General features: G+C 45.6%; 1 protein-coding gene across 3 annotated transcripts in view; it reads right to left on the bottom strand.

Moving 5' to 3' along the window:
* The window catches only part of LOC137617317 (ATP-dependent DNA helicase DDX11), a 102,177-nt gene that overhangs the window by 65,712 nt on the left and 21,507 nt on the right, over positions 1-14,958 (bottom strand). For all 3 annotated transcript variants that reach the window (XM_068347327.1, XM_068347325.1, XM_068347326.1), the window contains exon 3: positions 11,470-11,535. In XM_068347327.1, coding sequence (XP_068203428.1) covers positions 11,470-11,535 — 66 coding nt within the window. The remainder of the gene's footprint in view (positions 1-11,469; positions 11,536-14,958) is intronic.

The raw sequence follows: 14,958 nt of genomic DNA on the forward strand, positions 1-14,958 counted from the left end.
TAGGGAAAGTCCCTCTCTCAGACTGATATTGTCGTTCCACCAATTCAGGCATGCCTTTACTGGTTCGGAGACCGGGATTGAGACCGTCTCTAACGTCTTGTCCTTCTTCCAGTGAAAGGCTAGATGGAACTGGAGAGGTCGAAGGTGAAGCCTTCCTAGCGAGACAAACTGCTCCAGGGAAGATAGAGTTCCTACTAGACTCATCCAATTCCTGACTGAGCACCGTTCTCTCTTCAACATTAGTTGGACTTTGAGCAGGGCTTGCTCTATTCGGGTGGCAGACGGAAAAGCCCGAAAAACTGGACTGCGAATCTCCATCCCTAAATACAGTATAGTTTGGGATGGAATCAGCTGGGACTTTTCTAGGTTGACCAAAAGTCCCAATTCCTTGGTCAGATCCAATGTCCAATGAAGATCCTGCAGACAGCGATGACTGGACGAGGCTCTGAGAAGCCAGTCGTCCAAGTACAGGGAGGCTCGGATTCCCGATAAATGGAGGAATTTTGCTACATTCCTCATAAGCCTCGTAAACACGAGAGGAGCAGGACTTAGGCCAAAGCACAGGGCCCGAAACTGGTATACCACATTCTTGAAAACAAACCTCAGAAACAGTTGGGAATCTGGGTGTATAGGGATGTGGAAGTACGCGTCTCGTAGGTCGAGAGAGACCATCCAGTCTCCCTTTCTGACCGCTGCTAAGACTGATTTCGTGGTCTCCATAGTGAACTTTGTTTTCGTAACAAAGACGTTGAGCGCACTGACGTCTAGCACCGGTCTCCAACCTCCTGTCTTCTTCGGGACTAGGAAGAGACGGTTGTAAAACCCCAGTGATTGAAGGTCCGAGACTTTCACCACCGCTCCCTTCTCTAGCAACAGAGACACTTCTAGGTTTAGGGCTTGTCTCTTTGACTCCTCTCGGTACCTGGGAGAGAGGTCGATGGGGGATGTCGCTAGAGGAGGTTTGCTTACAAATGGAATTTTGTACCCCTCTCTGAGCAACCGAAAAGACTGTTGGTCTACGCCCCTCTTCTCCCAGGCCTGCCAGAAGCTCTTCAATCTGGCTCCTACTGCTGTCTGAGGCTGTGGGCAGTCAGACTCTGCCACGTGAGGACTTGGCTCCTCTCTTCTTTCCTCTCTTTCCCTCGGCACAAGTATTTCCCCTGCTGGGAGCTCTGCCACGAAAGGGCGGGATAAATCTGGACGCCGGAGTGTCGATCCTGGGTCTAGCAGAAAAGGATGTAGAAGGAGTCCCCTTGCGAGCAGAGGACGCCATCAAGTCATGGGTGTCCTTCTGCACAAGCGAAGAAGCTATGTCCTTAACCAATTGTTGCGGAAACAAAAACTTTGATAAGGGAGCAAAGAGCAGTTCTGATCTCTGACAGGGAGTAACTCCTGCCGAAAGAAAAGAGCAAAGGGACTCTCGCTTCTTTAAGACTCCCGACGTAAAAGAGGAGGCGAGCTCATTGGAACCATCGCGGATGGCTTTATCCATACAGGACATTATCAGTAAGGAGACATCTCTATCAGCCGATGAGATTTTCCTACTTAAAGCTCCCAAAGACCAGTCAAGGAAGTTGAAAACTTCAAAGGCTCTGTATACGCCTTTCAGCAGATGGTCAAGGTCCGAGGAGGACCAACTAATCTTCGAGCGTCTCATGGCTAGGCGGCGGGGAGAGTCTACGAGGCTTGAGAAGTCACCCTGGGCAGAGGCAGGGACTCCCAAGCCGAGAACTTCTCCCGTGGCATACCAGACGCTCGATCTAGACGAGAGCTTTGACGGAGGGAAGGCAAAGGCCGTCTTCCCCAAACTCCTCCTGGTATCCAACCAGTCGCCTAAAAGTCGTAAAGCTCTCTTGGAAGAGCGAGAGAGCACTAGCTTTGTAAAGGCTGGCATGTTAGCAGGTAAGCCTAGAGCAAACTCAGACGGTGGCGAACGAGGAGCAACAGTGACGAAGTGATCGGGAAAAAGCTCCTTGAAAATTAACATGACTTTCTTAAAGTCCATTGATGGAGGAACCGTTCTAGGTTCGTCTACATCCGAAGGATGATCATCATGATGAGGGTCAGCAACGTCCTCATCTGAAGGTAGTAGGTTGGCCAGGGCACCAGCCACCCGTTGAGATACTACCGCTAGAGAGTTATGGGGTCTTTTGACTGGCCAGACAGTACTACATTGGATCCTCCTCTCTGGTTACGGTTCATTTTCCCTTTGCCTACATACACACTGAATAGTCTGGCATATTCTTTACATATTCTTCTCTATCCTCATACACCTGACAACACAGATTACCAAACAATTCTTCATCACCCAAGGGGTTACTGCACTGTACTTGTTCAGTGCCACTTTCCTCTTGGTAAGGGTAGAAGAGACTCTTTAGCTATGGTAAGCAGCTCTTCTAGGAGAAGGACACTCCAAAATCAAACCACTGTTCTCTAGTCTTGGGTAGTGCCATAGCCTCTGTACCATGGCCTTTCACTGTCTTGGGTTAGAGTTCTCTTGCTTGAGGGTACACTCGAGCACACTCTCCTATCTTATTTCTCTTCCTCTTGTTTTGTTAAAGTTTTTATAGTTTATATAGGAGATATTTATTGTTGTTACTCTTCTTAGAATATTTTATTTTCCTTTTTTCCTTTCCGCACTGAGCTATTTTCCCTGTTGGAGCCCCTGGGCTTATAGCATACTGCTTTTCCAACTAGGGTTGTAGCTTAGTAAGTAATAATAATAATAATAATAATAATCCGACAACTGCTGAGTAACAAGCAAAGGGGTTGGCAATGCTTGACACGCAGAGTCCACACGCACTGGTGCATTAGTAGCAGTCCAGGACGCTACGTCATGTAACTGCTTAACAGCCTGACTGTCACCAACAACAGGAGCGGGAGGACGCTCGACGTCAACTCGAGACTGTTTTGACTGCCTAGACTGACCAGTCAAAACAACTCTAGACTGCGGTGGTTGACGCTCAGCGTCAAAACAAGTCAACTCCGCTGGTTGGCGAACGTCCTGAACGTCAACAAGAGCATTAGGAAGTGGCTGAACGTCCATATGCGGCTGAAAGTCAACACGTGACTGCATCGAGTGAGGCTCTACAAAGCGTGACTGACGTGACTTAGCAACGCCAACGTCAACAGGACGAGCAAAGGCTCGTTTTGGCGGCTGAAGGCCAGGATCTCGATGAGTTAAGCGGCGAGGATCATCGTGAACCTTTTCAGCAGAATAGTCTTCCATAAGGGAGGCGAGCTTGATCTGCATGTCTTGCAGCACAACCCATTTAGGATCAACGGGAATGGGTGCGGTAAAAGACGGGGTTAACGTCTGAGACTGCACAACCTTGCCTACACCAAGACTCTCTGAGCCTGTGTAACGTTGCTGCTTAGGCGGCGAGCAGTCTTCCGATGACTGCAAAGGGTCAGAGCTGTCCCAATGGCTACAACCAGGACGCTGGACCTGTCCTGAAGGGACCGACTTTCGCTTAAGGGGCCTAGAAACCTTGCTCCACGGTTTCTTATGCGAAAAGCCTTCGGATGACGAGGAGAAAATGGTCTCTCTCGTCTTATGGTAGGGGCGATCTTGGTGAGACACGCCTGTTACCATAGAGGGAACGTCTGTTCGCTGATCAAGGCCTCTCGAACCCATAAGTCGTACGACATTACTTCTCCCCTGGGCTTGGGAGCTTGCAAGAGGTCTCGGACTAGGCGAACGACAGGCACGAACAGACGAACCCTCGGTCGCAACACTGACAACACTTTGCGCACTAATCACTTTCCCACGATTTTCCGCTGTGGCACTCTGACACTTTAGCTCTTTAACGTCAGCCATGAGTTGATTACGATCTGTTGCTAACGACTCAACTCTTTCACCCAAGGCATGAATGGCACGTAACATGTCTCGCATCGATGGTTCCTGAGTGCCAGTAAGGGGTTCAGGCACAACCACTACAGGGGAAGGATTAGGTTCAGGGGCATGTGGAGAGGAAAAATTTACTGATCTAGAGGAACTCCTCCTTACCCTATCTCTCTCTAGCTTACGAGAATACTTGTCGTATTCGAGCCAATCGAATTCCGAAAGGCCCACGCATTCCTCACACCGATCTCCTAATTGACAGGTTTTACCCCGACAATTAGAACACACAGTATGTGGGTCGAGAGAGGCCTTTGGAAGACGCCTATTGCAATCCCTAGCATTACACTTACGAAATCTAGGGGCTTGTGAAGCGTCAGCCATTTTGAATTAGTCAAAGAAAGTCCAAAAAACAATCCAAGTCATCAACAATTAAATCTGTCCAACAAAGAGTTCAAGAGTTTAAGTTGAGGAAAAACACCTGCACTGCGAAAGCTCAAACCAAAATGAAGTACTTCACCAAATATGTTGAGAAAACTCCAGGTTATACAGCGAGTATTGATACGTCTTGTCGTCAAGGTCGACAGAGAAGAATTGAGGCTTGTTTACATGCATGTGCGGTATCTGGCCGATAGTTGGCGCTGGTGGGCACACCCGCAACCTTCGTAGCGATCGCTCGCGAGTTTTTGTGTGTTTTTCTGTCGAGCCGCTGGAGCAGCAGCTATTATATATTCACCGGCTAAGTTAAATATTTAAAATATTTAACTTTACAATTAATACATATATTCCTTATGGATTAAAGTTTATTACATACATGTATCTTGGCCATAAAGAATAATTAAAGTATGGCAATTGCATCACAAGCAAATAATAATAATAATGGAATACAATGGACGGTTTCCCATTACCTGTGGATAATTCTCAAACAATATTGACCCTTTGAGCGCCAACTCCAAGCTACAAAATTAGGTACTCAAGCTTCTGGCCCTTTTACGATGACATTTTACTTAACTTATTCTAGCACTAACAACTACTACAGATATGATTTTGCAAAATATGTTATTTTCATTAGTAAAATAAATTTTTGAATATACTTACCCGATGATCATATAGCTGTCAGCTCTGCTGCCCGACAGAAAAACCTACGGGCGGAATACGCCAGCGATCGCTATACAGGTGGGGGTGTACATCAACAGCGCCATCTGTCAAGTAGGTACTCAAGTACTCGATGTCAACACAGAACCAATTTTCTCCTCTGTCCACTGGGTCTCTATTGGGGAGGATGGGTGGGTCCTTTAATTTATGATCATCGGGTAAGTATATTCAAAAATTTATTTTACTAATGAAAATAACATTTTTCAATATTAAACTTACCCGATGATCATATAGCTGATTCACACCCAGGGGGGTGGGTAGAGACCAGCATTACATGTTGACATTATTATGAGCTAAGTATTCCGTATTTCATTTTAGCAGTTATTCAAAATAACAAACATAAAATAAATAAGTACCTGGTAAGGAAGTCGACTTGAACAATTACTCTGCCTTTTTAAGTACGTCTTCCTTACTGAGCCTCGCGATCCTCATAGGATGCTGAGCGACTCCTAGGAGCTGAAGTATGAAGGGTTGCAACCCATACTAAAGGTCCTCATCAAAACCTCTAATCTAGGCGCTTCTCAAGAAATGACTTTGACCACCCGCCAAATCAAGTAGGATGCGAAAGGCTTCTTAGCCTTCCGGACAACCCAAAAACAATAATAAAACATTTCAAGAGAAAGATTAAAAAGGTTATGGAATTAGGGAATTGTAGTGGTGGAGCCCTCACCACTACTGCACTCGTTGCTACGAATGGTCCCAGAGTGTAGCAGTTCTCGTAAAGAGACTGGACATTCTTAAGATAAAAGACGCGAACACTGATTTGCTTTTCCAATAGGTTGCGTCGAATATACTTTGCAGAGATCTATTTTGTTTAAAGGCCACGGAAGTTGCGACAGCTCTAACTTCGTATGTCCTTACCTTCAGCAAAGCTTGGTCTTCCTCATTCAGATGGGAATGAGCTTCTCGTATTAACAGTCTGATAAAATAGGATAAAGAATTCTCTGACATAGGCAAAGATGGATTCTTAACTGAACACCATAAAGCTTCAGACGGGCCTCGTAAAGGATTTAAAAAGAACTTAAGAGCTCTTACAGGACATAATACTCTTTCTAGTTCATTTCCAACCATACGATAAGTTTGGAATATCGAACGATATTGGTCAAGGCCGAGAAGGCAGCTCGTGTTTGGCTAGAAAACCAAGTTGTAGAACATGTAGCCGTTTCGGATGAGAATCCGATGTTCTTGCTGAAGGCATGAATCTCACTGACTCTTTTAGCTGTGGTTAAGCATATCAGGAAAAGAGTCTTAAAGGTGAGATCTTTCAGGGAGGCTGATTGAAGCGGTTCGAACCTGTCTGACATAAGGAATCTTAGTACCACGTCTAAATTCCAACCAGGTGTAACCAACCAACGCTCCTTCGTGGTCTCAAAAGACTTAAGGAGGTCCTGTAGATCTTTATTGTTGGAAAGATCTAAGCCTCTGTGACGGAAGACTGATGCCAACATGCTTCTGTAACCCTTGAAAGTGGGAGCTGAAAGAGATCGTTCTTTCCTCAGATATAAGAGAAAGTCAGCTATTTGAGTTACAGAGGTACTGGTCGAGGCTACGGATACTGACTTGCACCAGTTTCGGAAGATTTCCCACTTCGATTGGTAGATTCTAAGGGTGGATGTTCTCCTTGCTCTAGCAAACGCTCTGGTTGCCTCCTTCGAAAAGCCTCTAGCTCTCGAGAGTCTTTCGATAGTCTGAAGGCAGTCAGACGAAGAGCGTGGAGGCCTTGGTGTACCTTCTTTACGCGTGGCTGACGTAGAAGGTCCACCCTTAGGGGAAGTGTTCTGGGAACGTCTACTAGCCATCGAAGTACCTCGGTGAGTTATTCTCTCGCGGGCCAGAGGGAAGCAACTAGAGTCAACCTTGTCCCTACGTGAGAGGCGAACTTCTGCAGTACCTTGTTGACAATCTTGAACGGAGGGAATGCATATAGATCTAGATGTGACCAATCTAGTAGAAAGGCATCTATATGAACTACTGCTGGGTCCGGGATAAGTGAGCAAACTATTGGGAGCCTCTTGGTCATCGAGGTTGCGAAGAGATCTATGGTTGGCTGGCCCCAGGTGGCCCAAAGTCTCTTGCATACATCCTTGTGGAGGGTCCAATCTGTTGGAATTATTTGTCCCTTCCTACTGAGACAATCTGCTATGACATTCAAGTTGCCTTGGATGAACCTCGTTACTAGTGAAAAGTCTAGACCTGTTGACCAGGTGAGGAGGTCCCTTGCGATCTCGTACCATGTCAGAGAGTAGGTCCCTCCTTGCTTGGAGATGTACGTCAAAGCCGGGTGTTGTCCGAGTTCACCTCCACCACTTTGCCTTGAAGGAGAGACCTGAAGCTTTTCCAGGTCAGACGTACTGCCAGTAGCTTCTTGCAGTTGAAATGCATTGTCCTTTGACTCGAGCTCCATAATCCCGAGCATTCCCTACCGCCTAATGTCGCACCCCAGCCTACGTCCGATGCGTCCGAGAAGAGAACGTGGTTGGAAGTCTGAACAGTCAGGGGAAGACCCTTTCTAAGGTTGATAAAGTCCTTTCACCAAGTCAGACCAGACTTTATCTTTCCGGAAACTGGGATCGAGACCGCTTCTAGCGTCTTGTCCTTTTTCCAGTGAAAAGCTAGATGATACAGAAGAGGACGGAGGTGTAGTCTTCCAAGTGACACAAATTGAACCACGGATGACAGTGTCCTTACCAGACTCATCCACAGCCTGACAGGGCAGCGTTCCTTCTTCAGCATCTTCTGGATGGATAGCAGGGCTGGGGGTTGATCGTCTTGTTCAGCAACGTCCTCATCAGAGGGTTCCTCATCCGAAACTGATGAGGAAACGGCAACGGAGTGGGCAACGTCTGACTTGCTGAATCCGGTCGCACTGGTGGATGCGTGACGGAGCCGGACGCAATATCATGGTACTGCTGCACAGTCTGTGAACTGTCAACCATGGGGACGCGAGGAAGTACAGCGTCAACCCGAAACTGTCTAGACTGTCTGGGTTGTGCAGTCAACACCCTACCGGGTTGCTGAGGTTGACGCACTGCGTCACAACAAGTCACCTCTGCTGGTTGTTGAACATCTTCCTAGTGACACACTGAACGTCAACAACCACCTCCGAGCGTCGCTTAACGTCAACGTGCGACTGGCAACCCACACTGGGTCGCATCGGTGGAGGAACCACCTCAACTGGCGGACGCGAGTAGGATACCTCAGCGTCAACAGGGCGCACAACCAACCGGTAGGAAGGTTGTTGGCCAGAAGGTTCTTCTCCGTAAAAAGTCCTCTATCAAGGACGCAAGCTTGGACTGCATGTCTTGCAGCAAAGCCCATTAGGGTCTATGGGAGCAGGTGTGGCAACAGACGGGGTTAGCGACTGAAGCGGAACCATTTACCATCCCTGGAAGCCTTGTTATGCTTTAATTAAAGTCCATAGGAGGCTAAGCAGCTTAAGGCTCCTCTCCAAATGACAGAGTCCTCAAAGGAATATCAGTAGGAGGGAGAACAGCACTTTCTCATCTACAGGAACCTTGTCCGAGAAAAGCTAGGTTATCTCAGTGAGGGTCTCACTGGTGCATAAGCAGCAGACCAGAAGGCAACGTTATGTAACTGCTTGACAGTCTGTGAACTGTCAAAAACTGAACTGTCAACCACAACAGGTGCGTGAGGACATACAGCACTGGTGCATTAGCAGCAGACCAGAAGGCAACGTTATGTAACTGCCTGACAGTCTGTGAACTGTCAAAAAACTGAACTGTCAACCACAACAGGTGCGTGAGGACATACAGCACTGGTGCATTAGTAGCAGACCAGAAGGCAACGTCATGTAACTGCTTGACAGTCTGTGAGCTGGCAACAACCAAAGCTGTGTGGGGAAGCCTTAACTCCTGACTGACTAGTCTGCTGCAGGCGAGTGGCGGTAACCACAGTGGGTTGCGGAGGCTGACGCACCGTGTCAAAACACGGCAGCTTAACTCCACCCTCCTGTTGTTGTGGTAGCTCACGCACGGCAACGGAGTGCTCCGTGCGTCTGTGGGAGTCAGCATGCGTCTGGCAGGGTCGACTGCGCATGGGTGGAGGAGCTCTCACAGCCGGAGTGTGGGAGCAGGTAGCCTCAGCGTCTGCTGGGCGCACAACCGTGGCAGGTTGTAGGCTAACGGGTGCAGCGCCAACCTCTCCGCAGCCGGAGTGTGGGAGCAGGCAGCCTCAGCGTGAGCTGGGCGCACAACCGTGGCAGGTTGTAGGCTAACGGGTGCAGCGCCAACCTCTCCGCAGCCGGAGTGTGGGAGCAGGCAGCCTCAGCGTGAGCTGGGCGCACAACCGTGGCAGGTTGTAGGCTAACGGGAGCAGTGTCAACCTTCTCCGCACGAAACTCCTGCATAACCGCAGCTAACTGAGTCTGCATAGACTGCAGTAAAGACCACTTAGGGTCTACAAAAGCGGCAACAGACGGAGCTACTGTCCGTTGTGACTGAGGGTCTAAAACAGCGGGTGCGGCAACAGACGGAGTTACTGCCTGTTGCGGTACCGCTTTACCTCTCTTAGGAGGTGTGCAGTCATCGGAAGACTGCAGCGAGTCCGAACTGACCCAGTGGCTACACCTGGGCCGTTGGACTTGCGCGGAAGGGACCAACTTGCACTTAATAAGCTGCGAGACCTTGGTCCAAGGTTTCTTACGAGAAACCTCTTCCGCAGACGAGAAGTAAATGGGCTCTCTCGTCTTTGTGTGGGTGGGGCGATCTTGGGTAGATACGCCCGAAACCACGGAGGGAAACGTCTGTTCGTTGACCAAGGCCTGTCGAACCCATAAGTCGTTCGACATTACTTCTCCCCTGGGCTTGGGAGCTTGCAAGAGGTCCCGGACTAGGTGAACGACAGGCACGAACAGACGAACCCTCGGACGCAACACTGTAACACTTTGCGCATATCACTTTATCACTTTGATTTTCTGTTTGCACTTATTTCACTGAAATCGAAACTTTTACTGATTTCTACCTGAAACACGCAATCCTACCCTTCATTAAAAGGTAGTAATTGCGGAAACAGTCGTATAATGCAACAGAAAACATATATAAAGATAAAGAATTCAGTGGCTGGGAAAGAGACTAAACACTAGTTCAAATAAACTACGTTAACAATCTCTCACCGCACATAGCCTGGGAACAAGAATAAAACCCTAGAAACGTTTTACCTTCTTCCCCTACAGCGACTAGGGAGGAGAGTAAAACGAGAACAACGTTACCCGCTTGAACGAAACGTTTTTTCTCCTCTCTCTCCCTCCGTCTCTATCTCTCTCTATCTCTCTAGATTTCGCACCTGAGAGAAGAGCCCAATTATATATCGTCAAAACATGATATATGCTAAAGGAAAAAAAAAACTGAAAGGTTTTCCAAATAAAAAGTTCCTTTAATTTAGAAAGAATGAACGAAACGCTAGAATCGGTTTACTCTTACTGCAAAGTGAAACCGTGATACACTCTCTCTCTATCGTAACGATAGAGCGCATGTTGAACGTCCTGAACGTCAACAACTGCGTAGACTAAAAAACTAAACGTTAGTTCATCTTTGAAAACAGTACGAGACTATCAAAGAAATTCTTTCATAAAACATTAAATTTAAAAAGTTATAAATTCTTTAAAGGTTAAATACGATATAACGGGATCAACGTTGATTAGCTTCGGTTCCAAGTTAGGACCGCCTACTATCAGGAAAGGTCGCATATAAACAAAACATAAAAATTTATTTTTATATGTTTATAATAAAAGGAAAGTTAATCGAAGAGGCCTAATAAAGGCGGAGAGATATAAAATATAGATCTATAACGTGTTAAGCAAAATTACTAAAAACCTAAACACACTTCCGTCTAAGGGAAGGGTCGGCCATTTAAAAGTGAAAGAGAGTCCATACTCTCTTTGTCACCATAATTAAATCTATCCAAAATGAGTTCAAGTTTTGAAATGAAGATAAAACCCCTGCATAGCGAAAGCTCAAAACTGGAATAGTGTACTTCACCAAATAGTTGTGAAAACAAATCCAGTTAGTAACAGCGTATTTAGTAGGTCTTGCCAGTGGCACGACAGAGAGAAAATTGGTTCTGTGTTGACATCGAGTACTTGAGTACCTACTTGACAGATGGCGCTGTTGATGTACACCCCCACCTGTATAGCGATCGCTGGCGTATTCCGCCCGTAGGTTTTTCTGTCGGGCAGCAGAGCTGACAGCTATATGATCATCGGGTAAGTTTAATATTGAAAATTTCATCATATACTGTACCTGAATAAATTCCCTTTCCATTGACGTATAATGTAATTTTGTAAATTTCCATGTATAAATAATAAAAGAAAAGAAAGAACATAATAACCAGACTTGAATACATCCATTGGTACTAAAAGGGTTAAAAGATTATGTTCCCATATAATTATGAACATGTAAAAATCACACTTAGTCTCCAATCCTAAAACAAATAAAATAAAATTGTCTTTACTGTACCTTTAAATGCTCATTGTGGTCCCTCAGCCAGGTCAATGCACCACATATTATACTTAGTGACTTTCCCTGAAATGTAAAAAAAGCATACTACTTAAAATGTGTCCAGACTAAAAACTGTTACTTTCACATCATTCATAAAAAGTAACCCTATTACTTTAAAAATGCATAATCACTATTTTAGGTAATGATTTCAGCTTGAGTCCTACTTAAAAATATAACACATCAGCTAGTGGTTTGGTAAATGTAATCTTTCTTAGAGAAGAGCCTCATCTCGATCATTCTTAGCCATATACTGTAGATCCCCATGATCGTGGTTAGTTTTACGAGGCCACTGGGCAACACTTTTGGAGTCTCAAAGGGCTCACCTAATCAATTTGCTTTTGAATGAAAGGTAGAAATTTTGAGTAAAGTACAGTTAGAGATTATGGCAAAGAATTAAATAAAGGGAATGGATGAAAAGCAAAAGCCAGAAAATGATACAACTATTGTTAGAGGGATACTACTAAAGTGTGCAATGCTAGGCACACTTAAAAGTGGTTAACAGCCTTCACAAAAAGTACAGCATATTCCTCAAATGTGAAACTAGTTCTTGGATGAGAAAGGAAAGAAACATGGAATAAAATTAAACTTTACAAATATCAAAGGAAGCCTGGACTCCTAAAGTAAGATTTTTTTTCCAAATGGCAAATATCATACTACACATACACAACATTTTTCTAGGCAGTAAGGGAATTCAGAATATTTATTAAGTGGTCTGGTGAAATTATTTAAACATGATTTAGATCTCGTCACCTATAATTATTTCGTATACAACCAAAACTGTTACAATAATCAAACACTACTTCTAGAGGGGTAAAGAATATTGACGCTGCTAGAGACGATGACAAAAACAGCATACAAACCACTTAAGCCAATGTTTCTTCACACAATGGTTAGATATCAACAAATCTAGTTGACCTAAAAAATGCTTAAGGATTGAGATGTAAATGGAAGAGAATTTGTTAATGAGCAAGAAAAAGAGACTATTACTGAACATACCATTTTAAAATGTTATTTTCATTAGTAAAATAAATTTTTGAATATACTTACCCGATAATCATGTAGCTGTCAACTCCGTTGCCCGACAGAATTCTACGGACGGGATACGCCAGCGATCGCTATACAAGAGGGGGGTGTACTCACCAGCGCCACCTGTGGCCAGGTACTGCAGTACTTCTTGTTGACACCACCTCAATTTTTCCTCGGTCCACTGGTTCTCTATGGGGAGGAAGGGTGGGTCAATTAAATCATGATTATCGGGTAAGTATATTCAAAAATTTATTTTACTAATGAAAATAAAATTTTTCAATATTAATCTTACCCGATAATCATGTAGCTGATTCACACCCAGGGAGGTGGGTGAAAACCAGTGTACATGTATATCAAGAAGCTAAGTATCCCGTATTTCATATTATCAGTTATTCAAAATAACAATGAAATTATAAGTACCTGGTAAGGAAGTCGACTTGAACCATTACTCTGCCTTTAATAAGTTCGTCTTCCTTACTGAGCGCAGCGTTCCTCTTAGGAGGCTGAACAACTCTAAGGTGCTGAAGTATAAAGGGCTGCAACCCATACTAAAGGACCTCTACACAACCTCTAACCTAGGCGCTTCTCAAGAACGAATTGACCACCCGCCAAATCAACTAGGATGCGGAAGGCTTCTTAGCCTACCGTAACAACCCAAAAACAACAATAAAAGCATTCAAGAGAAAGGTTAAAAAAGGTTATGGGATTAAGGGAATGTAGTGGCTGAGCCCTCACCTACTACTGCACTCGCTGCTACGAATGGTCCCAGGGTGTAGCAGTTCTCGTAAAGAGACTGGACATCTTTGAGATAAAATGATGCAAACACTGACTTGCTCCTCCAATAGGTTGCATCCATAATACTCTGCAGAGAACGGTTCTGTTTGAAGGCCATCGAAGTAGCTACAGCTCTCACTTCGTGGGTCCTTACCTTCAGCAAAGCAAGGTCTTCATCCTTCATGTGAGAATGAGCTTCTCTAATCAGAAGCCTTATGTAATACGAAACTGCGTTTTTGGACATAGGCATCGAAGGTTTCTTGATGGCACACCATAAGGCTTCTGATTGTCCTCGTATAGGTTTTGACCTTTTAAGATAATACTTTAGAGCTCTGACAGGGCAAAGAACTCTCTCTAGCTCGTTACCCACCATGTTGGAGAGGCTAGGAATTTCGAACGATCTAGGCCAAGGACGTGAAGGAAGTTCATTTTTTGCCAAAAACCCGAGCTGTAAGGAACATGTTGCTGTTTCGGATGTGAATCCTATGTTCCTGCTGAAGGCGTGAACCTCACTAACTCTTTTGGCTGTTGCAAGGCAGACGAGGAAAAGAGTTTTGAGAGTAAGGTCTTTGAAAGAGGCTGACTGGAGAGGTTCAAATCTAGGAGACATCAGGAACCTTAAGACTACGTCTAGATTCCAGCCTGGAGTGGACAAGCGACGTTCTTTAGAGGTCTCGAAAGACTTAAGGATGTCCTGTAGATCCTTGTTGGAGGAAAGATCCAAGCCTCTGTGGCGGAAAACTGATGCCAACATACTTCTGTACCCTTTGATCGTAGGAGCCGAAAGAGATCTAACATTCCTAAGATGTAACAGGAAGTCAGCAACTTGGGTTACAGAGGTATTGGTAGAGGAAACTGCATTGGCTCTGCACCAGCTTCGGAAGACTTCCCACTTGGATTGATAGACTCTACGAGTGGAAATCCTCCTTGCTCTGGCAATCGCTCTGGCTGCCTCCTTCGAAAAGCCTCTAGCTCTAGAGAGTTTTTCGATAGTCTGAAGGCAGTCAGACGAAGAGCGTGGAGGCTTGGGTGTACCTTCTTTACGTGAGGTTGACGTAGAAGGTCCACTCTTAGAGGGAGAGTCCTGGGAACGTCGACCAGCCATTGCAGTACCTCTGTGAACCATTCTCTTGCAGGCCAAAGGGGAGCAACCAACGTCAGCCGTGTCCCTTCGTGAGAGACGAACTTCTGAATAACTCTGTTGATGATCTTGAACGGCGGGAATGCATAAAGATCGAGATGGGACCAATCCAGCAGAAAAGCATCCACGTGAACTGCTGCCGGGTCTGGAATTGGGGAACAGTACAATGGGAGCCTCTTGGTCATGGAGGTGGCGAACAGATCTATCGTTGGCTGACCCCACAAGGTCCAAAGTCTGTTGCACACGTCCTTGTGAAGGGTCCATTCTGTGGGGATGACTTGACCCTTCCTGCTGAGGCGATCTGCCGAGACATTCATATTGCCCTGAATGAATCTCGTTACTAGCTTGAGGTTTAGACTTCTTGACCAAATGAGGAGGTCCCTTGCGATCTCGTATAGCTTCCTCGAATGAGTCCCTCCCTGCTTGGAGATGTATGCCAAGGCTGTGGTGTTGTCGGAGTTCACCTCCACCACCTTGTTTAGCAGGAGGGACTTGAAGTTCATTAA

The sequence above is a fragment of the Palaemon carinicauda genome, chromosome 23 (genome assembly GCF_036898095.1).
Source record: "Palaemon carinicauda isolate YSFRI2023 chromosome 23, ASM3689809v2, whole genome shotgun sequence".
Taxonomy (NCBI): domain Eukaryota; kingdom Metazoa; phylum Arthropoda; class Malacostraca; order Decapoda; family Palaemonidae; genus Palaemon; species Palaemon carinicauda.